The sequence below is a fragment of the Lutjanus erythropterus genome, chromosome 19 (genome assembly GCF_056507025.1).
Source record: "Lutjanus erythropterus isolate fLutEry1 chromosome 19, fLutEry1.hap2, whole genome shotgun sequence".
Classification (NCBI taxonomy): domain Eukaryota; kingdom Metazoa; phylum Chordata; class Actinopteri; order Lutjaniformes; family Lutjanidae; genus Lutjanus; species Lutjanus erythropterus.
In genome coordinates this window covers 23,231,484-23,254,628 of record NC_139335.1, presented here as the reverse complement: position 1 = coordinate 23,254,628, position 23,145 = coordinate 23,231,484, and the positions used below count along the sequence as shown (strand labels likewise).

The 23,145-nt window shown below is 39.7% G+C and overlaps 1 protein-coding gene across 1 annotated transcript; it reads right to left on the bottom strand.

The window, feature by feature from the left end:
- Window positions 1-1,666: 1,666 nt before the first annotated feature.
- Window positions 1,667-15,883, bottom strand: nptxra (neuronal pentraxin receptor a). Its single transcript, XM_084745154.1, has 5 exons — window positions 14,971-15,883; window positions 8,131-8,413; window positions 6,368-6,609; window positions 4,791-4,970; window positions 1,667-3,180 (listed from the first exon to the last, which is right to left on the bottom strand). Exons 1-5 carry the CDS (start codon window positions 15,682-15,684, stop codon window positions 2,950-2,952), a joined length of 1,650 nt encoding a protein of 549 aa, XP_084601280.1. The 5' UTR covers window positions 15,685-15,883; the 3' UTR covers window positions 1,667-2,949.
- Between the last annotated feature and the right edge of the window lie 7,262 nt (window positions 15,884-23,145).

Below are 23,145 nucleotides of genomic sequence, written 5' to 3'. Positions count from 1 at the left end.
TTTATTGGATTTAATTAAATAAGGTATTTATCTTATTATATGTAAGAGTGTCAGACTCTACAGGCCTAAATATAAATACATAAATACAGTCCATAAGGACACTGTCTATATACTGAATATTGTTTGCTCTATTAGCTGTATGTATCATAGGTTGGTATATGGAAGTGTGCTGTCCATTTAAGACTTTCACAGAATGAGAGGTCCTGAACTCATTAGGCCTCTTCAACGTGTGCCACAGAAATAGAATCAGTGTTTTCATGACTAGATGAGTAGCTGATACACAACAGATGAGTCATTCAGTCTCCCAAGTCTTCAATTTACTCTTATCTCCCATCTACACCTGCTGCACCTGAGGGACAAGGCTCCGGGGCCTTTCTCCTTGAACTTTCTCCTTCACTTTGCTTGGAGGGAAAATGAGCAGAAGAACAGGAGAACAAAGAAATGTACTTTCATTCCTGTCACTGAAAAGTATTTACCTTGTGAAGTCTGAACAGCACTTAAATTGTAAAAGTGTCTTTGTTTGTGCATGTCCTTGAATAAAAGAGCAGCTGACAGAATCTTTTGTAGGCTTAATTCAAGCATTTTTAGGCTAATCTAGCATTGTAGGAAAAGAATCACACTCTTTACATCTGAAAATTAGGACTTTAATAAAGATTTGAGGTTTGTACACGGCACATATGCATAACAATACAACACCATACAAGACATGGACATACAGTATTCATACAAACAACAACATGAAAATAGACAACATACCAATGCATACAGTAAAATAAAAAGTGTCATGTAAGAAAAGACAAACATTGCCCATAGAGTTAAAAAGCTTTCATTTCCAATAACTGTAAACAGAATAATGCCACATCACTATCAAAAAGCCCAAAAAAAAGCTCTGACATGAGCTGAACAGACACCAGGCATAATATTAATAACACTGCAGACTGAGAGGCATCATCAAAGACACTATTAGGCACAGCAAGATGATTTTGATCTGATTTAGCATCAACAGAAGTCCTGTGTCGGAGTTTTCAAATGTTTTATCAAACCTCTTAAATCTGAAAAAAAAAAAATCACCAGGGAATCCGACGCTGACACTTAATTAACTCAAAACATCTCGCAGTGTGAATTTTCCATCAGGATAATAAATTTGATCTTTTGTTTACATGGGCACAAACACCCTGACAGGCACTTTCCACTTAGGATTATTTTTATGCTATAGGGAGAGCCAGTGTTTCAGACATTTTTTTTTTAAATGAACAATCTGCATTTAACATCATGTCTCGTACAACAGTTGAGAATAATCATCAAAGTGATGAGGTATGTTGCAAACATACAGTAACAACTCATGCATGGAATGTAGGAAGGTTGGAAGAGTCAGAGGTTGCAGGTTGTTATCAAACCACATTACGGAGAGGCTGCAGTTATAAAATTGCAACGAGGAAATGTTTGTGTTAAAATGCTGAGTGCATTATGTAATTTTTGGTGTACTGTAAAATAAGGTGCAACCCAAATATGAAACCAATAAAACTATATGTTATGTATGTTTGAAGGTTACACTTAGGTCAGCCTATTTATAGAACATAAAGTGTACTAGTATACAAGGATGATTTTTTAAATTTGCACAGAATGACATAACTGGGTCAAAGGTTTGTCAGAAATATGTAAAATTCTGCAAGTGGCATTGACTTCCTCAGAGAATAGGACTCCTTATTTTAGACTTCCTCAGTAACTTATTTAGGGAACACAAGAGACCTTCAGGCTTTTAGAGACAAAAACAAAGAAAGCCACCTGCCAGCCGTGGATGCAGGAGGCACTGTCCTCTTCCGTGAAACAACACAGTGCAATGGCAAGACGTTACAGGTATATGAACACATCATGCAGCGGTGAAAACAATGTAGCATCACTCCTTAAAAGTGCCTCATCTGTCTATTTTCCCCCTGTCTTTCCCGTCTCTTTCATCATCTACTCCTTGCTGACATCTTCTACTTAATATTCCCACCACTTTCTCCAACATTTTCATCACCTTACGTTGACTCCCAACTCTAAAGCTGTCGCAGCTCTTAATTAACTTCACTTCGACCCAGCTGTACTCATGGAGGGATTTCAGCTGGCTTGACACAACTTCTGGGAGCCATAGTGGAGGTCAACAGCTTCCGGCTGTCTCATCACTTTTAGCTGCTAAATGACAACATCTCCACTGATTTGATAAGTTTAAAGGAAAAGTTTGACATTTTGGGAAATACATTTCTTTGCTTCCTTACTGATAGTTTGATCAGAATGATGTCTCTTAAATTTATTTACACTAAGTATTAAGCTGACAGTAACAGCCAGCTAATTAGCTTAGCTTAAGAGTGAGCTAGGCTGGGTCTTTCCGAAGGTAAGTTAGCCAGCTAGCTAATAATACTGGTTTTGGCCAGTTAACCATAACTGTGTCGTTGCTAACACATTTTCTCGCTAATAATTATTACCAGATGGTTAAATTGTTCCCTTGTATTTTAATATTAGGTTTTATATTGTTTTCATTAATTAGACTGCTAGCTGCTTTGCTAACAATGCACAGAGAATAGGTGCAAGGACCACTGCCAACACAGTTTAGTGTGGCCTGGATCTGGAAACAAATCTGATTCGAACTTTTAGTAACTTACAAAATGTGATCTGTACTCATATTACAATCATATTAATCTCATCTTGTACTGCACCACTCCCCACTGAAGTCCATGATATCAGCTGTGGTTCCTAGACAGTGGTGAAGTAACTGCAAAGCCTCTATTTGGGTCATACCATTCATTTTTCACATACTTGTCAGTTCATGTCACATGAAGTTGTTTAGAAAATCCTCTAGCAGTGTTAATACTGGGCAAACTGAATCCTCACTTCTTGAAATCGCTACAACTTTACCCCTCCCCCTGCCCTTCTTTCCTTTCCCCGTTCCTTAAAGCCTTCCCCCATCGGTCATTGAGAGCTCCTGTTGTGTTTACTACAAGGCTCCCCTGGGTCCTTGGTTGCTCCACCGTGAGCCTCAATCCCGTTCTCGGTCCAGGGGGCCACAATGCCCTGGGTTACCCTCCCGCAGCGGGCTAAGCTGGCCACCTGGTTTGAAGACAGGACCCTGTCCCAGAGACCCACCTGGGACAGCTCTCCAACCAGCGCCTGGGATGAGTCAAAACCTCCACCCAGGGAGTCCTAGAAGGAAAAAAGAGCAAAGTTAGCTGGATTAAAGACAGGAAGCTTGAAAGAAGCTCGAGAGATTGAAGACAAAAACACTTTTACTTTGATACACAGACAGACCCAGCTTTGACTGTTTTGCTGTGCTGGGCAAGACTGTAGACTTGCTTTTGGTGAGATGAAGGTGATATGATAAAAAATGAAGGCAGGACTACGGAACAAAGAAGCCATATTTGAGGGGTTCTTGCGGTTCTGGATGAGGGTCCCCCTAGGCATTTACCCTTGTTGCCTAATGACCATTGTGCACACACACACCTCATCCAGTCCTGGTCCCAGAACAAAATGACGTAGGGTGCATCTGAAATGAGTGGGGGTGTACTAGTATCTAGTGCAGACTGGCAACTGCAATGGAAAGTAGTAGCTGTTGTGGTCCAAGTTTAATCTCTGATAAACAGATTATGTTGAAACATAAATGATAAAAGTTGTAAACAGTAGTTTACCTGAAAACAACACTAGACTGCTACAGTGAACCATACAGACCTCTACACACATTAGAAAGGTCTAAGGTCTATTATAACTCCTTTATCTTTCTTTTTTATGAAGGAGTTGGCCAGTTATCAGGGCTCATCATAAACTCCCCAACTTTCTTTTTAGCAAAAGAAGCTCATGTTTTATCCTTGAAGAACACTGCAGTACAAAAGCTGTTGGTTAACATTAATAATGTGACCATGTACAAGGTGAGATTCACTGGAATTATTGCTGAAACAGCATCAGTCCGATGTAATCATCACCAGATGTAAGCACAGGCGGGTCTGCCTGCTGGGCATTTCACCTGTGATGGTATCATTGTGCCGGCTGCAGGTCATCAGCCACAAGTCATTTTCATTTCCATTGATATTGCAACTACCTGATACTCTGTCTTTGGGTGCAGATTTGCGGTGATATGCTCAGGTCATGACACTCTGAACTACCCACACATTTCCCCCAGGTAAAGCTTTGCTGAGCTGTTGTTATGACGTTTAACTGTGGGTGATTGCACAGCTGTTTCTGAGCAATGAGACCAGAGACGCAAGTGTTGGACAGAGTAGTTAATAATCCCCACTCCTGCTGATCAGTATTCACCTGCGCCCAGCCTTTTGTTGCTACATATACATGAACAAAATAGAAGGCGTCCATGGAGTCTGTGTGGTCTCCTAAATGGAGATATGCTTGGACACCTGCCCTCTACTTGGCATTTATTATTCAAATTTCATAGGGTCAAAATATTAAACTGAGGGTGCAATGCATGCTTTTGCATGCTCATAGAACTGGGCCTGACTTTATCCACCCCACCCCAAAACATAGCACGCCATTCCAATGCTTCGGCTAGCATTATACTCCAAACTAAATCAAATTTTGCAGATTTACTGCGTCTATTTTCACCAAGGCTCTCAAAGTGTTTCTTGCTTTTATTTACAACTCATGCAGAAGTCAGTAACAGAGCCACAGTTGCAGTGGCTAAACTACTATTTGCTTGCAGTGCTGTGGTCAGCAGTAGCCTGGCGGACATACCAAATTAGATTTACTCTGGAGTAACACCAGTTAACACTTAATTCATTCAGTCTCTCACACCCTCATTTGTTCATCACCTGCTCCTGCCCCAGTACAAGCATTCCTCCAGGTCTGATGTGATGTCCGGCTGCCAGTGCGTGACCCTCGCCCCTCAGCTTTCCCCCCTGGTAGGCCTGCCAGGCTCCTCCCTTCTGGCTCCAGCTCACACAAATGTGCTGCCAGCTGCCTCTGGAGAGGTTTAGAGGCAACTGCGCCACCTAGGAATGGGAGAGCAAAAGGGCAGTTCAGATGACGTACATGTCTGCATTGTGATGTTTGCGAATGTCACACATTTGGAGGGATGACGTGTCATCAGGCTGCGGCTGTATAGCTATCTGACTTCCCCATCTGACGTCTCATTTCTCACTCAAGTTTTCAGGGTACAAAAGTTGGCTATTAAACTGTATTTCAGTCCCAAAGACATTCTGCTACCTCCAAGGACACAGAACTTTTCCTCCAGGCATCTATTACCATAATGACTTCATTGAATTATACCTAAAGCCACTGCACTGCACTACACCACCCTGCAATGCCGTCAAGGTGGTACATTAGTTTGTCATTTAAACACATGAATGAGGCTATTTAGCTTGTCTGCTAAATTGGTTCTTTGTTTTGATGTGTTCTGCTTATTTGCATGCTAATATGGTGCACTATTTCTTCTATAATAGACATTATAAATTCTACTCAAGACTCTAATGCTTTTTATATACAGTACAAGTGGTAGAATATCAGGAAGTGGGCGAGCTTTGTAGACAACAGTAGTGAAACTCTTCTAGGGTGATATTATGGTGATAATAAATTATGCACGATGTGTACCCTGCTTGCTGTCAAGTCTCATATACACTACATCCACCCCAAATTAGTGCTGCAGACTCTTGGATCCAATAACGGTACCTTACAGGAAAGTTACAAACAGTTTACACTCTGTGTTTGATATGCAACACTTTTATCCTGCCCTATCTCTGAAATAATGTTAAAGAAAAGCCTTGATTTTGGGGGTGCATAAATTCACTGTAACAGGTTCCTAATTTGAAGAAAATTTCTCCAGCTCTAGCGTCACATCTCTAGTAAATTGTACAAGGTTTGTGCATCGCTAACACAAAGTTGCGGATGAATCACATTTGTTTGTTAAAATATATCTCGGAATGGATAGAGGGACTGAATATCATATATTTTCAAGTACATGCAATAATGCACACACCCAAATTAAATCTTCATCTTTTTATCTGACAAAAACTGACATATTGAGCAGCAGTGCTGATGTTTTGTTTAAAGGTGCAGTATGCGATATTCCATCTCACTAGATGTCATCAAACAACTATTTGCTATGTAAAGACATAGTGCAGTAATGGTGCCCTGAGAAGAGAATTAAGTTACATTCCCTTTGCATGCTTTAATCAAAGCGTCTCTCTTCTTTGTTTTGATATCCGGTCTGGCCATGCATATTAGTGCACGTCAGCATGCGTGTTAGTACATGTGGGCCCCTCTCTGTTGTCCCTGCATCCATTTTCAACATGATGGCCTTTTGAGCAAGTTGCTCATATTCTTTCATTTGTGCCCAAGCAATGGACAAGTCAGTTTAGATTTGCTATAGATACAGCTGGACTTAATGTACCTTGTCATTGATGAGCAGCTCAGTTGGGGTGTGCAGGCCTTGCAGCAGCACCAGTTCATTGGGTTGTGCAGGAACAGCATAAGACAGAGGTGTTCCGATTCCTCCCTCTGCAGGTCGAAGCCACAGGCAGATGGTGAAGGCCCTCAGTGCTGGAATGGGGTGTTTCACAACAGCGTACATGTAGTTTGTCCGAGTCGGGAAGGACAGTCTGTAGCCTTCTGGAAAAGAATGCCCTGAGATACCTGGAAAAAAAAACAGAAAGACAGCATGAATATGGAACAAAGGAAGTGATAGAGAATGCAAAGAGAAATCAATTCAGTCGTGTACAGTGATCTGGCAAGAGGATCAAATAAATCTCTTCACATCAAAACATCTGATCTGTTTTTATCTTAAGCAGGGCATGGATTTCATAGTCTTTCTGATCTTTTTTTATTCTTTTACGTAAGTGAAACATGATTTATTCATCATAAAGGAAGCCCGTGGCTTTATTTGATTAAGATTAATACAAAAAGGAAACATCTGAGGTAACATGTATGCCAGATTATCTCTCATAATTAGTGACATGAGTCTAGTCTAGACCGCCTAAACTGAGACCAAGTCATAACCAGGACCACACTGCATGACACATTACGAAAAAAGTGTATGAAAGGCAAACTCCTCAAACTGATCTTAAAGAACCATATTCCCATAAAACCCCCAACAGAAAACAAATGAGCAGGTTGGGTACACGTGGCTGCCCACCGGGTGACCTGTAAAAATGTTGTGTAACAGGTAATAAATATATTTATGTGTATTCACAGGTATGAACATGGGTAAAAATTAGAAGGACTACAAGGAACCTTCATACTGTGTTGATTTTGGAGGTCCCTATGGACAAAAGTGGCAGTGTGTCCACCATAATAACCATAAATAATAAATTTGATATCAAAAATAAAATTATCTAACTAAAAATTGCTTCCTGCTTCTTGGCTTATGACTGGCTAACGCACTGTGACTTTGCCTGGGAAAATGTAAACACAGGCTGTTTCATCTGATTTCAAGGAGACCCGGGCCTGGTAGCCATTAAGAACAACTATGTAGAAATAGCCAGTCTTCTCACGGATGGTCTCATTAACTTATGTAGGTCATATAGAGATATCAGTAATAAACTGAGATGGTTTCATAACCAATTAAAAACTCCTTGTTGTAGCTTTAACTAACTAGGACAGTTATGTGTATGTATACACATATATATGTTTTGATTTTTTGACCCTGAGACAGAGGAGCAGACACTTCCCCAGCATTTTAGAGCAGAGAAAACTGTCCATTTTTTCATGATTTGAGACCAAATTTTATATACATAATGATTTTTTTAATCATTCAAATTTGGCTGAGTGGTTAATAACATGTTTCTGTGGTGTGACAGACTCAGAACACACATTAATTATTGCTTTTACAAGATCTTTAGCAAATAAATCAGACAGTGCACAGGAAATTTAGTGATACTCCCACAGTTGGTGTCTTGACTGGTCTTAAAATAAAATTATAAGTAATTTCATCTGAGGGTGAAACAAGACTGAGTAAAAGTGCGGTCGATTCCGAGACGAGACCTTTAAAAAATTGTCTTGAAACTGGTCTTGAGACTGAGATGCAATCTCAAACACTCAAGCATGTAAGTGAATAGTCACACAGTACCTTATTATTCATTTATACATTAAAATTTACATGCACACATAAACAGACATCCTGATTATTTTTTAAGTAACCTCTCCGTTAATACCCACCCTCCTCCAGTCCTGAGAGTCGGTGGTGCAGTTTATTGAGGCCCCTGTCGATTTCCTGTCTGTGTTTCTCTGTTTCCAGCCTCAGGGCTTTTCTCTCTTTGTCCAGCAGCTCTACCTTCCTCTCCAGCTCCCCCTCCAAGTCTTCCATTCTCCAGGGCCTGTCAGCACCAGCTCTGGGCCCAGGATCAGCCAACCTTTCTGGGCCGCCAGACTTCCCGCCTTCCTCTGGCACTCCTGAGGTGTTGCTGTCCGTCTGGTTGTGAGGAAACGGGCCAATATCTGACTGCAGAGGAGGGAGACAGTGGGTGAAAACTGGTTCACAGTGTGGGTTTTACAGTCTTAGGGAAGTTATTATTAAGTACAGTTCAGATAGTTACAAAAACGTACATCCCATTTATAGCAGTAATTCTCAACATTATCTCTGTTACATGCCTATGTAAGGAGAAATAATTAGACCCAATTAATAATTGATTTTGCAGAAACATTACATCATGCCTGGTGATTCATGGAGGGTCTGATTTAACAAGGTTTCACTATGCTGCAGTCAATGTAATGTTTTTTCCCTAAAGGAATAGTTCATTCCTTTAAAGACTATTTCTTGGTTGGGCGCAGCTGCCTGACGGTTGCTATGTACCCGGCCAAGAAATAGTCCTACACACAGTCTCGCCCTAAAACCACAAATTGTTGTGTTTCTTTACTGAGATTTAAGACTAGTTCACAGACAGGAGTTGGCCTTAATTTGCACCAGTTAAACTAGAAAATTAGCTTTCAAGAATGTGGCTTAAATTTGGTTCAGTTAATTGGAGACTGTGGAGTATTAGAGTATGGTAAGTAACTAACGGTTCTCACAAAAACCTGGAATGGAATAGAAAACACCAGGACTGGTGTGAATCTGGAGACAAAACAATGGCAGAAGCAAAAAGAATTTATTCAAAATCCTTTTAGTGAGTGTGAAAAAACGCCATTACAGCAGAATGTGGCAAACCAGCCACCTCTGTAGTGTTGGTCTTCATTTGGATCAGGGTGGACCAAAGTTGGCCTGTTATACGGTTTGATTTGACCCACCAGATGTTTCCTGTTCAAACAAAAGTAAAATTATTTTTCAAAAATTATAAATAAATGTTGTTAGTGTTGTCTTACGTTTGTGAGATAAAAATTATCTTTAAGGGGTGCACTTGTATAGTGTGCACTCTATGTACTCAAGCTGCAGTCCTTATTGCAGTGGCCTACCCGTCCTATCTGTGTTTGAAAGTCCTGTTCAATACGGGCAAACCCTGTACTAACCTTAACACTGTGAACCGGATTTGAACCCTGCCATTGGATCTAACACCTTAACCACTCAGCCATCACTTTTACTCATGGGAGGCAAAGTGAAACTGTGCACAAGAAGTCAATCTATTAAGGGAACTTGGGACCATAGTACCATTTTGCATCTTAACAATACATTGCAATAAGTATTTCTAAATTTATGCAAAGCTAAGCTAACTTGAGGTGTAGCCAGGTATAGCTATATAATGAATGGACAAATATGTGAGTGGTATCAATCCTCTGATCTACCTCTCAGCAAGAAAGAGAATAAACATATTTCTTAAAACATCAAACTATTCCTTTAAGCTGTGTTTTTTCCCCTTTATATTGAATTGCAAACCTCGAGGGTGGTCATGGCTCAGGTGGTAGTGTGAGTTGCCTGCTGACTGTAGGGTTGGTGGTTTGATCCCCACCTCTGCATGGCCACATGTCGACATTTCCAAAACAATGAACCCCAGTTTGTACCCCAGCCTCTAGGTGCATTCCCAAAAACCTCTCCATGTGTCAAGAAAGGCTCCTGGCAAAAAAAGCCAAATCAAATTTGCAGATTCAAGCTGGGTTGGGCAAAGCCTGGCCGCCAAGAAGCATCCGCTGTGGCGACCCCTAACAGGAGCAGCCAAAACAGATTGAATCTCAAACCTTACCACAGTTGGCTGCTCTGTGTTCTTTTGCAACACTGTTTAGAATCGACTGTAATATTGTGTTTTATGTTTTCACATTGCTTCTGTAAAAATAGCCTGGCAGGACTAAAGCAGGGTAATTTGACAAAGAAGATAAATAAATCTCTGTATCTGAGACTCACTCGTGAAGTTTTGGGTCTGAACAGATTTTCATTAAGCTGAGCCATTTAATGTCTACGGGGATTTTTTTTTTTCAATTAAGTATAAGGCAACAAATAATTGCAAGTCAGACAAGGCTGCCAAGAGAACGAACTATTTCAGTCAACAACAAATTACCAAGCTCCACTGCATTATGGTTCTCTGAAATAAACACCCATACCACAGGGGAATGAAAGTAAGAAACACAGACTCAACAAGATTCCTAAAACCTGCGTGGTCCCATATATTCACCAAGGGTACACTTTAACAGTACGCAAGAAATGACCAAGAAAATACATACACGTTCATAAAGCCATGCAGTTGTACACTGTTCTTACCTAAATTGTATAAATGATACAGATAAACTAAAGGAAGTAATTCCAACTCTGACTATTGAAAACTGAAATGACACATGTTGTAGAATAGGAACAGGACAGAAGTTAATGTAAGTTCTTTTAAAAATGTTGCAGAACTGTATGCTTTAAGATTCTGAAGGAGTTCAGATGTAGATTTTTGGCCTAAAAATGATACATGATGGATGGAATTTCTGCTGTAATCCTCATTCATCTTATTTAGCATGCAAGCTATGTTTTCTGCTGGACTTATTACTCTATCTCTTCAGACACTTTTATCCAGTTATATAGTTACATTTTGTGATAAAAAACCAACAAGATATCCATCAGTGTTGTAAATTTATCCTATCAGAAAGTTGTAAAATGCCTTTAATGTTTCTTTCTTCATAGACATGCACCTTTTGGTTTATCTGTTTATATCATGCGTATGCTAATGGAGAGCCTTGAATCAAGAACATTCCTGTGAGTCTGGGCATGACTCTCCAATATACCTGACAGTTCTGCTATTGAGCCTGGGGTGAGGCTCCGAGGCAGGTATTTACATGTGTAGATTTGTAGAGAAAACAAAAATTTCAATTTCCACTAAGGCATAAATGTGTACAAAATAAATCTGGAGTGGCACACAAGTGGTAAAAGCATCATGGTGTTTTTATCTCCTCAAAAAGTACTATTTATTTTAGGTTTTTTTTTATGCTTCCTTCTAGTTTTCTAAAACTTGAATGATGCACTGACTGGTTTGGCATTTTATTTTTCGTTGTACATGTACAATGACAATAAATACATTCTATTCTATTCTACATGCCTCTACCCCACAGCAATGAACTATCTTACCGACCTGTGATTGGTCAAAGTCTCCCATCATCGTTAAAGCCTGAAAACAGAGCCAAGAGGAGGAGCAGATGGCTAGTTTTCTCTCAAACCACTTATTAACTTCTACCCAGTGATGCCAAAAATAAACAACCTACCCCAACTTTTATATGTCTTACATCTGTTTGTGTTTTTATCAGCTGCACATTGTCAGTCTGTTGGCCCAAGTCAGCCAGTCAGTTGTTTTAGCAAATATTATCCTTCTAATGCTAAACTAAGATGGTGATGATGGTAATGCAGTATAGCATTACCTGCTATACTGCTTAACATCAGCATGTAAGCATGGTGATGATAGCATTTAGCACAAAGCACTGCATTGCTTAAGTAAAACCCAATGACATATATAGAAAAGGATATCATGAGAGTTCCCCAAAAGTGAAGTCAAAATCTCTCGATCACCCCGTGACAGCTGGCTGCAGTCTAGATCATAAATCCCAAAGGAGGAAGTGGAGATGTGCTGTCTATCTTTATTTTTGCCAATCTTGACAGAACTGCTAGGTTGTAATCTTGTGGATTTTGGTCTAATTTTAGGCAGCTGTTTTGTGCAGTATGTCCAGTGATAAAACATTTGTTTTCTTGATGTATTTGTATTTGACATATATGCATTTTTAGCAACTTTAAGGGACCCACAATGTTGGAAGAACTACACAGCAATTAATAATGTTAGAATTAGAGATGCCCTCAGTATGAGATCACTGCAGCTTTCAACTCACTTCTATAAGATGGCCTACAATTAATAATGTTTTACTGTGCTTTGCACTTTCATCTGCTCTAAATGCTCTTTTAAATGTCTTTTATGTGATCATTTATGTTCCTGATTCTGTATTTAAGGGGGTGGGATTTTGTGGATTTTTGTGGTTCTATAAATCTTTTATGTTCATTTACACCCATCCATGCTGCCTTATATTATCCTAATAACAACAACATGAAAAACCAGAGCATCTGTACTTCACTCGAAAAAATGATAGAAATGAAATAGCAAAAAAAGCCACCTAGCATAGACTAGAAAATATCGTCCCTCACTCGCTTATTTCAAACACAGCCCATTCCAAAGGTGAAGCACGGTGCCAAGGATCGTCACACTGGAGCTGGATCAGCAGGATATTACAGAGCGCTTACTATCATTGAGCCTCTGGTTATAATGGAAATCATACTGATGGTGTAGAGAATAATGGCTCAACCTGCTATCAGAGACCGAGCGTTCTTGGTAGGTAAATGGAGAACTATTACACTGCCTCCATATTGACACCATTAACAAACACATCACCTTGTCTGAGACACTTTCTTTCATCTGATACACAAAGAAGGGCTGTTGCTACAGGTTTTCTGGTTGTAGATACATACGCGGAAATCTAGTGAGTATTCATGATGCATGATCAGCCAAACACTCGCACTTTATCTTATAAGACTAATAAGACATAACAAGCTGTACTTTGTATTAAAGGACCACTGTGTATAATTTAGTGGCATCTAACCATGAGCTTGCAGATTAAAAAGATCTCGCCTCACTCTCCCCTTCCAATCATGTGGAAGAATCAACGGTAGCTGTGAAACACACACAAATCCCAAAAGGCCCATTTTAATTTATAGTACAGAAAAAAAGAAAGTCTAATAATGTTGCAATAAAGGGTCTAACACTGTGTAATAAAGGTTATGTGTTATTTCTTGTCTTTGTCTAATTTGATACAAACTACAGCTTGATAGCTCTTATTTGTGTACTGTGAAATAAAAAGCGACCAGCAGACCACATGCAAAAAGAAGTCTGGGGATGTGAAGAATTTAGCACAGTTATTTGACCTGACTAGTATTCCCTGATGAACGCTCCTCTTGTATATTCACCAGAACACATGATCTGATGTAAACACCACACTGTGCTAGTGAAATAGGCCAAGTACCTGCTGTACGCAGAAACGTGACTTGGATGGTAAAAGAAACAGTGTGGGAGTGAGAAAAACAGATTGGCTACAGTGCTGTGTTGTAGGTTTAACTACATGTCACCCTGACATCTGTGAAATCCGCTCAGATCTTATTCTGTCGAGGCCAACGTGTGCCGAGGAGTTCCTGAAAAGTGCAGGGTTTTTGTCTGGCGGTGCAGGCGATATGGAAAACAGACAAAGTGTGCGTAATCTTTAGAGAAAATGACCCACACAGAAATGTCCTACATAAACTAGAGTACCATACTGCAGAGAAGCACGTTTAGTCTGTGCTTTCAACAAATATAGGCAACTCATAAATTATGCATGGCTTTGCTTCAGCCAAAAATGAGGTTATACATCATCGGATTCTGGTCAGATAAGGGCATGTTTCATGTTACTCTGCTATATTCTCTCCTCCTCCTCCTCCTTCTGCCTTCTCTCCTGCCCACTTTATCTTTATCCTCATCTCCCCTCTCCTTCCTCCCCCTCCTCCCCCTCCTCTCCTCTCCTCTCCTCTCCTCTCCTCTCCTCTCCTCTCCTTCCCCCACTGTTTCTCTCTGTTCCCCCTGCTTCACTTCTCATCTCTCTCTTTCTTTTCATTTTAACTCTCAGTCTGTTTTCTTGGCATGATGAATTAGCATCCTCGCCAGAGCTGAACAGATGACAAGTTATAATTAAACACAATCACTGAATGTTGATGCTCTCAGCAATTAACACAAATTGAATCACATGATTGGGTTAATTGATTATATGCGGACAAAGAGGAAGGAAGAGTCTTCTTAGGAGATTCCCATGCCTTATTTTGTGCTCAGTTTGTCAAATAATAATTAGTGAACTGCTTCACTTGATGTTGTTGTTTTAAAAAATTTTATATTTGGCTGCTAACATCCAATGGCACACATAAAGGCTTTTGGATAACTCACTTGTTCTCATTTAAAATTGAAGTCCCTTGCTTTCATAAACCTCATGCATGCCCAGAAAATCCTAAAAGAGACTATAGAGTGCAGTTACAGTTATTGATCCATTATTAATTGACTATTATATTTATTGTCAAGCATTTTTATGATCAATTCATCATTGATTTTTAAGGAAAAAAGTGTCCAAATTTTCTGATTGCAGCTTCTCCAATGTGAATATTCTCTGTTTTCTTCAGTTCTATGTCTGAATAAACAAGACATTTGAAGAAATAACAGTGAAAAACATTTGTCACCATTTTCTGACATTTTATGGACCAAACAACTAATTAACTGATCGACCGAGAAAAAAAGCTAAGCAGATTCATTGATAATGGAAATAATAGTTTAAGTCCCACTATAGAATAAGAAACAGACGCAAAAATAGCCAAGAATGTCAAGTCTGATAATCACTTACTACAGCAAAATGTAGCTAGCCTTGCAGTTATAGTACATTAATATTCAAAGCTCTTATCACACCATTAAACACCATTCTATGAGATCCTTCTTTATGGCTTTAAAATCTCATCATATGGGTCCAAACTGCTCCTTGAGATTCATCCTCAAGTGCTGTTTTAGTTTCATGCAGAGGATGATTTTTTGTGGATGTTTTTTCTTCACATACCTCCAGTTTCTCTATGCGGTCTTTGAGCTGAGTGATAGCCTGCTCCAGTTCATCCACAGCCCTGACGGTCAGTAAGTGGACGCCGTCGGTCGTCGAAGCCGGGCTGTCCCGCACCATGATCCTCTCCAGGTGCGCCTCCTCCGCCGCGCTTTTGCCCCCCAACAGCCCCGCGGCGCTCCCGCGTCTGTCCGCGCCGCTGCTCCTGCCGTCCAGCCCCTTCTCGCACTCTGATAGTTTCCCCGTCAGCTCCCTGATGGTCCGCTGGTCCGTTAAGATCTGGTCCTTCTGCTGCAGGACCGTCTGCCGGAGCTCCTCCGCGGTGGTGCGCAGGTAGCCCCAGTCTTCGCCCGCGTACAGCGACGGGTCCTCCGCTTGTTGCTGAAAGTTTTTTGGGTTGCACTCCCCGGCGGGGATTGGCGTGCAGATGAGTCGACTGACGGTCGGATCGTGCCCGGTGAGTCCGGTGACCCCGTCCAGCCCGCCGAGCCCGATGTTGAAGGTTGGCGCCTCTGAATCGGGCGTTTCAGAACCATGGAGAGCGCCCAGCGAGCCGGCCCGAGCCACGGAGCCTCCTGAAGCGGGGGTCTGCGCCGCCGCGTCCGGGTACAGCGAGTGGTTGTCGGTTGCTGGTTGCTGCTGCGCCGCGGCAGCCCTGGAGGATCCGGTGTGGACGGCTGCGATGATGCAGATAACCGCTCCGATGAAGGCCACCATCCCGGCGGCCAAGATAATAACAATGAACTTCAGGGTTGCGGCGGGGAAGATCGATTATTAGAAAAATCTAATAAAAACACTCCGCAAGAAACTAAAAGCAGTAAAACAACAAAAGTATCAAATTAGACTCATGCAAATAAACTGAGAAAAAAAACCCACCCCACTTTTTTCCCTTTTCATCAAGAACAGGCGACTAGAAAATGAGAGTTCCGCACCATAATTGAGTGGTCATGGAGTCAAAACATGAGAAGCAGGAGATCTGTGTTTCACCTCCTCCCCCTGTTCAGCGCGCATGTCCTCAGTATTCAGGCAAAATCCAGCCAGTTAATACTGAAGCAGAGTGAGGGGGAGAGAGAGACCGAGAGAACACTTTCTGTACAATCTGTCTTCCTCCTGTACCCTAGAGCTAACTTTTCAGGCAGTGTCTCAACTGTAATCTGTGATTTTTCTTATTGTGAACAGGAGATAATAGAGGACAGCAGGGACCAGAGTATCACTTTTTTGTTTTTCCTTCTTTACACATCTTGAACAACATGCACATGCCCTCTACCAATCCCAAGCTTTTATATTAATTTTTAATGAGTCAGTTGAATAAATCAATGACAAAAGGTACTAGTAGTTGATATTTCTGGCAACGTTCATTAATGCTTTATTTAGTAATCCCAGCAAATAGATCAAGTTATTATGTTAAATGTTGCCATTGCATGAAATTAGTCCAATGCTTCAAATTCACCTCAGTGCATAATCACCTCTTACAGACTGCTCCACACATAAAACAGCCTCACACACTCTAGCATACACATCTGGACTGGCGAGACCTCTGTTGGTCTTCCTCACCATAACCCTGAAAATTTCCTGCCAACATAATCAGCAACGAAATATGTCTTTCATAATAACAAGACAAAAGTAACACCATGTTATTTTTGTCCCTCCACTGTCTCCTGATAGTTAGCCTATGGGTGGGTCTAAGAGATGATGTATATTTACAATTTTCAATAATTAAACATTAAAATAAACATTAGCTTAAAAACAGTATCTTTTTCAACTTGGCACAAATGTCCACTTTGACTCAAGGATGGATGATTAGAATTTGGCTGTCAGGGGTCAAAGATTTGAACTTGATTGGTCTGATTTCCACTTGTGAACTCAGTGATGGGGTGTACGTCATGAGGACTTCGCAGCATGTTCCTGACTTCCTTGTTACAAGAGAAAACGTCCATGCAGCCGTTCCTTGTATACTTTTGTCCCAGGTCTCCCCTACAAATATAAAACATTGGGTCTGCTATCATACAGATGTTGCAGTGTGTGCTAAAATGCATGCTATGTGCAGCTGCAAAGAAGAGGGTACGTTTTTGTCTTTTTTCTCAAGCTTTCATTGAAGCTGCGGTCCTAAACTGGATCTTTCTTGCACACATAACAATCCGTAAATGAGTCTTTTCCTCCCCCACGGCTTGATATTTTCCTGCTCAGCAACACATTACAGGCCTACTGTAATGTGATGTGTGCATGGCCATAAGTCAGCCTCAAGGCTCCCTATGGAACAGCTCTACAGCAGCAGAGATGACAGAATGATGGCCGTGGTGAGGGGTTGTGCGTGTGTGTGTGTGTTGCAGACCTGGTGCCATCAGTGAGTTTCATTAAAGCATGCTTGCCAGTAAAATGCATGTTAACCTCAGTGTGATGCATACACACACACACACACACACTTAATTAAAATAAATAAATTTATGAGTTTGCATTAGAGAGACTAATTGGCAGAAACAGTGACTGTCTGAAGGGCAGGGTGTATGTGTGGGGAAGTCACGATCCACGTAATCAAACTATATCATGTTTTGTCCACTGGGGGGGCATTTTAGAGGGCACTGTATTGTATTTTGTCCACTGGAAGGGCACTCTAGAGGACCCTTTATCATGCTTTGTCCATTAGGGGGGCACTTTTGGAGGGCACCTCACTTTGAACATTGGGCTGCATGAGAAAGCATTTATCATAGAAAACCACACACACAGAGACAAAAGCAGGTGTAAGAAAACTCTCCACTGAGTGAGGGGAGCAGCTCTGTGTGTATAAAATTAGGGTGTGATGTGCATTCTCACACAAGTATTAAGAGGGATTTCAGCTAAGACTTCTCAAAGTCGTAGGCGCCGAAAGCTCTAATATGCGATGGGCGAGGGAGACATCCAACATGTCTGCAGCAGAAAATAGCTCTCAGTCTTCACTGGGCCACTAGAACAGAAAAGTAGACTGTAAGTACTCCTGCAGAGAGGGGGACAACAAGAGGCTGTGAAATGTAAATACAAAAGTAAGAGTAATGTCTGAGCCCCACACATTTGTAGTCAGCATATACACCAGTAGTCACCCGTGGCATTGGCTGTAAATAGCTTTGCAGCAATAGAGTGGGTTCTTTTGTCACTCTGTTGTTGATTGTAGCTTTAAATGATTTTCATTTTAGTGTTTTAGGGTGATTAAAGTATAAACACTGCCTCTGTACATGAATGCATTTGGGGATTCAAGTGCACAAGGTAGAAAATTGTGTTTTGTTTCTTTGGTTTACTGGAGCTAAATGATTGTTCAGCACTGCAGCACAGTCCATGCACAACCCACTGACTCTGAACTTATAATAAAAGGGCAGCTAGTGCATTAAATAGACTGGGTCTGTGTGAAGTATTGAGGATACTGCTGCACAGTTAATGATCGAAGTATACTTCTGATATATTATGTCTATTAATGCCTCTGTGGGGGATTCTGTGGCCAGCAAGCCTGAGCTCAGTTTATCATCCAAGTCACCCCTGACCTTTACATTATGTGCTGCAGTGATTTAAAAGCTTTAAAGTTTTTCCTTTGGTGGGAATTTTTCATTTTGTTGGTGCTCTTTTTCCACAGGATTTTACCCATAATCTGTACTGGGGATTTGGTGAGGGCTGCTCAGTTACTTGAAAATCTAAAAGCATTGCCTCTGCTACAAAGAAATTGTGCTATTCTTTGACATCTTTGTGAGCAAGTGACTTTATCTTTTTACAGCGGTGACAGATACTGAGCTTATTCACTGCTATGTATTATAGCAGTGAAAAATAACTATTTCATAGTGAAAACAAAGCTGTATAAATGCCTTAATTTTAGCTTTTTGTAGAATCGTTGCATATTATGCAAGAAGATTCTTTATTTGAGTATTTATGTGTACATCATTTGTATTTTATGCTCCTACTTAGAGATGTCACAATACCATTTCTTCCTTCTTTATTCTTACTTGACACCTGATCATTAACACTTTATAATAACAATCGCTAATCAATGGTAAATCGATAGTTAATTAAGCTCTTGTTATTAGTTATTTCACTGTTAACAAACAATGAAATGTTTACTAATTACTGGTAGTGCTATAATTTCTGTTATTTTAACATTTGTCTATGTAATAGAAATTAATTAGTTTATGTTACATTATATTAATTACATAATTGTACTGGAAATTCCTTGGACACAGTAATGATGTTTCCAACAATCTTTTATGATTGATATGTCGTCTATAGGCCAAGTGAATGGAATTCAACTTGGCTGCTAAAAGATGCATGTTGGGCAGTTTGCATAATTAGTATAATTAGCTCATTATCAAAAAAAAAAGATGTGAAAAAAATCTTTCTTGAGACGTTATTTACTACAATGCTGTTACTTCTATGTTACTGCACTAGCAGTAACATGACAGCAAATAAATAAATAAATGAATAAATAAATAATGGTAAAAAACAGGCAAAAATATCCTTGCATCAGTCCTACCTAAACTATTCATTTTGGCTAACAAACTACAAGTAAATACAGTAGTAAGAAATTTAAGCTTGTTTTAGTGAAAACACATCAGGTAGCTAATGTTAGGCAGGTAGCAATTAAGTTAATTATCATACAGTTTAAGAACAGTTACATAACTTTTTTCTTATAAGAGTGGGTGATACTGTAGGGTGGGAGAGAGGGAACTGCACATCGTTACTCATAAAAAATTAAGAAAAAGAAATTATTTTATTTTATGAAACTTTAGGGGCAGGACATCACATGGACTTAGACTTCAAGTAAATCACCTTTCTAGTTAACTAAAAGCAAAATCACAGACATTTCCAGTTTTTGGCTCAGCATGTTAATTAATCATATTCTGCTGCATAATGAATACTTCTAATTTGGTAACTTTTGATTCTGTTATGCTTTTACTTATGTACCCTTTGGCATGCTTTTTTTCTTAAATTATTACAATCAAACACCTTCAATAAAGTGATACCACTAATAATTTTACAGAGAAATGGATCTGTCTTAAATTCTTAAGATCAAACACCTTCAATAAACTTCTTGCATAAGAAAGTGTCAGTGTGCTGCAGGACTGTTTGTTCTAACATCTGATGTATTGAACCAGATTCATATAATTTTATCAAGAGAAGAGAAGAGAAGAGAAGAGAAGAGAAGAGAAGAGAAGAGAAGAGAAGAGAAGAGAAGAGAAGGAACAAGAAAGAGATTAAATAAGTACATGTGTTATGTAGCTGTTTAAAATTCCAGTCATGTCTCCAGTTAGTTGATGGTGCCATCTAGTGTACAAGGCTGCCAGACTCCATTGTCTATTTCCATGTAAACAATTAATGTAGGAATCAAAGATTTCACAGTTTACTTCCTTAGTTCCTTGTCTGCAGTCTCACACACTCATGCATTGAAAAGAATAAAAGGCAGCCATTACTCGAACCACACCACCATCCTTCATACAGGCACAGAAAGAATCCATCATTGTTCTCGTGGCAGCTGCACTTCTATTCTGAGAGTTCATGGTGAGTTCACTGACTCTGACATGTCAGAGAAAGAAAAATCTACAGTTTGATAATAATAAATCCATCGGAGCTGAGGGTCGAGTGCAGCTCACAGCAGTGCGTATTTGAGCTTGGCAACAGGTGCCAAAATATGAGGAAAGAAATCAATAACTTTTCCTCCGCTTGTCTGAGGTTTTGATCAAAAAATGGCAGAGCAAGTCTCCTGCATTCAATATTTCATACAAACATGTGACTGCACTGTTTGTGCAAATAAGACTTTAATATCTAAGGTGATTAAAGTATCAGGATTATAGGATTTTTTTAGCACATATGACCCCTTAATTCTGCATTAACCAATCAAAAATGAGGAATATTAGTGATAATACAGCATTAAAGGATTGTGATTAAGTAAATAGTGGATTTCAAAGTATGCTCTCTTTAGGATATATTCAAATTTAGACGAGCCAGTTTCTTTTATATATCCTGAAATCACAATTTTACCTTAAAAGCTTTACAATCTGTACAGCATCAGCACCCTCTATCCAGGTTAGTCTCTTGATTCAAATGAAGAAAAATTCCCTCAAATAACTTTTTAACAAGGGAAAAGGAAGAAACCCCTGAGGGAGCGACAGAGGACGGATCTCTCGCCAGACATATAATTGAAGTGCAGTGGTGTGTACAGAATTGACCAAAATAAGAATAGTAGAATTATGTTATGGAAAAGCAGAATGATAATGATGTTGAGCAGCTTCACAAAACCTGCTATTCACCACAAGGACCTTGGGAAAAAAAAACTTATTCCAAAGACATCATTCACACAGAGGTACTATTCTTTTTCATACAAACAGTGCAGCAGGTAGACTCTGCTTGTGATTCAATTGCTTTCCATTCTCATGTGCTTCGAGGACACGTTTTCCACTTTTGTTTTCCTCAGATTGAATGCCAACCCCATGACATTCTGTGCTGGTTATTTTAACTCCCAAATAAAAAGAAAAATACACATTTTTTCCTTTTACCTGAAGAGTTATTCATCCAATTAGACAGCTTTGGTTTGAGTTGCTGAGTTTTAGAGATGTCTGTCTGGCACTAGATTGCATTTGGCTTGTGGTGCTCAAAGCACAAAAATAAATAAATAAAATTAATTAAAATAAAACTAAAAAACTGAAAAATTCAACAGCAGTGTCTCTTTTCAGAAATCATGACCTGGTTACTTAAAATAATCTACAAACCTCGTTGTGAATGGTTTCATGTAGGAACTATTTTCTGTCTGTTAGACAAAAGTAGTTCTGGTAGATTCTAACATAGAAAGAAAATCATGATAATGGGTCATGATTTCTGGAAAGAGACAATAGTGTTGGATTTTTGATTTTCTTTTATATTTTTGATGCTTTGAGCACCACAAGCTGAGTGTCCTTTAATTCCATTATATCTCAAAAACTCTGCAACTCACACCAAAACAATCTAGATGGTTAAAAAAAATCACAAGGTCTACAGGTGAACTGTCCTTTTAATGGATAAGGCTGGTGATGACTGACGTTATATTCCTAACTACACACTTGACGTATATAACTACGTGAAATAAGTGAAAATCTGAGTATGTTTGACCCATTTATCCATCCCAGCCTCCTCCATGTGTGCTCTTCATACCACACCACCTAACTTCTTTGCCCCCATCAAAATTACTACAACCACTAGAGGTCACCACCAACTGTCACCAGCAATAAACGTGGACATGGATTTGAACGTTCTTTTAATGTTTTATTGTAATGTATGTCTTCTTGTAAAGGACCTTGAATTTCCTTGTGTCTGAATGGTGCTATATAAATAAACTCGCCTTGCCTTGTAAACTGCCTGCCCAGATGATTTACTGTATACAGATGTTTTTTCTGGTGAGGATGGCCTAGATGTTCTGTAGTTTGTGTCAACAAATCAGACAAGAAGACCAAAACCAACAATGAACTCATTCTATGAACAAGTATAGTCTGTGCATTTAAGGCCAGCGCGTTAGTCATCTGAGCCAAAGTCTAAAAATTATTAACTCGAAGAGGTCATTCAATACAGTGTAGATCCACACCAGGCGACCAACATTTTGATCAGTACCTGCAATTTAATTACATATTTTTAACTGTAATGGATTTCAATTACATTTATTTTGTAATTTCATTACATGTAACTAGTTACTTTCCAGCACTGCCAATATCGTATTAGACATTTATGTAATTAGAGAATGAGTTCTTGAGTTATGGCCAAAAATGTGTTTTGTGAGGTTAGAGTGACCTTTCTTCTTTCACCAGTTCAGTTCATCCTTGAGTCCAAGTGGATGTTTGGACTAAATTTGTAGAAACTGACAACTGAAGTGTCACTGAGATATCATGTTCATGAGATTAGGATAGATGTGAGGTCACAGCAGCCTTTAACAACCAAATTATGATCAGTTTATCCTTGCGTCCAGGTGGACATTGTGCCGAGTGTGAAGAAATTCCATCAAGCCGTTCTTGAATTACTTGATGCAAAAGGCATAATGCTTAAGCCTGGCTGGTGGAGATAACTGCTAATAAATGAGTCACACCTTTGTACTGCAGAGTCATGCTCCTTATGATGAAACAAAGATGTTACCATCAACATGCATGTCAATCCTGCACACTCACAAGTGCATCAAATGTGTATTAATCCTAATAATCCTTTACT

Coding starts and splice junctions, on each gene's coding strand:
- nptxra (XM_084745154.1), bottom strand. CDS start 15,684: ATGGTGGCCTTCATCGGAGCGGTTATCTGCATCATCGCAGCCGTCCAC. Junction 4,971..6,367: donor AGCTGCTCATCAATGACAAG/GTACATTAAGTC, acceptor TCCCATTCCTAG/GTGGCGCAGTTGCCTCTAAA. Junction 3,181..4,790: donor TTGTACTGGGGCAGGAGCAG/GTGATGAACAAA, acceptor TTTTCCTTCTAG/GACTCCCTGGGTGGAGGTTT.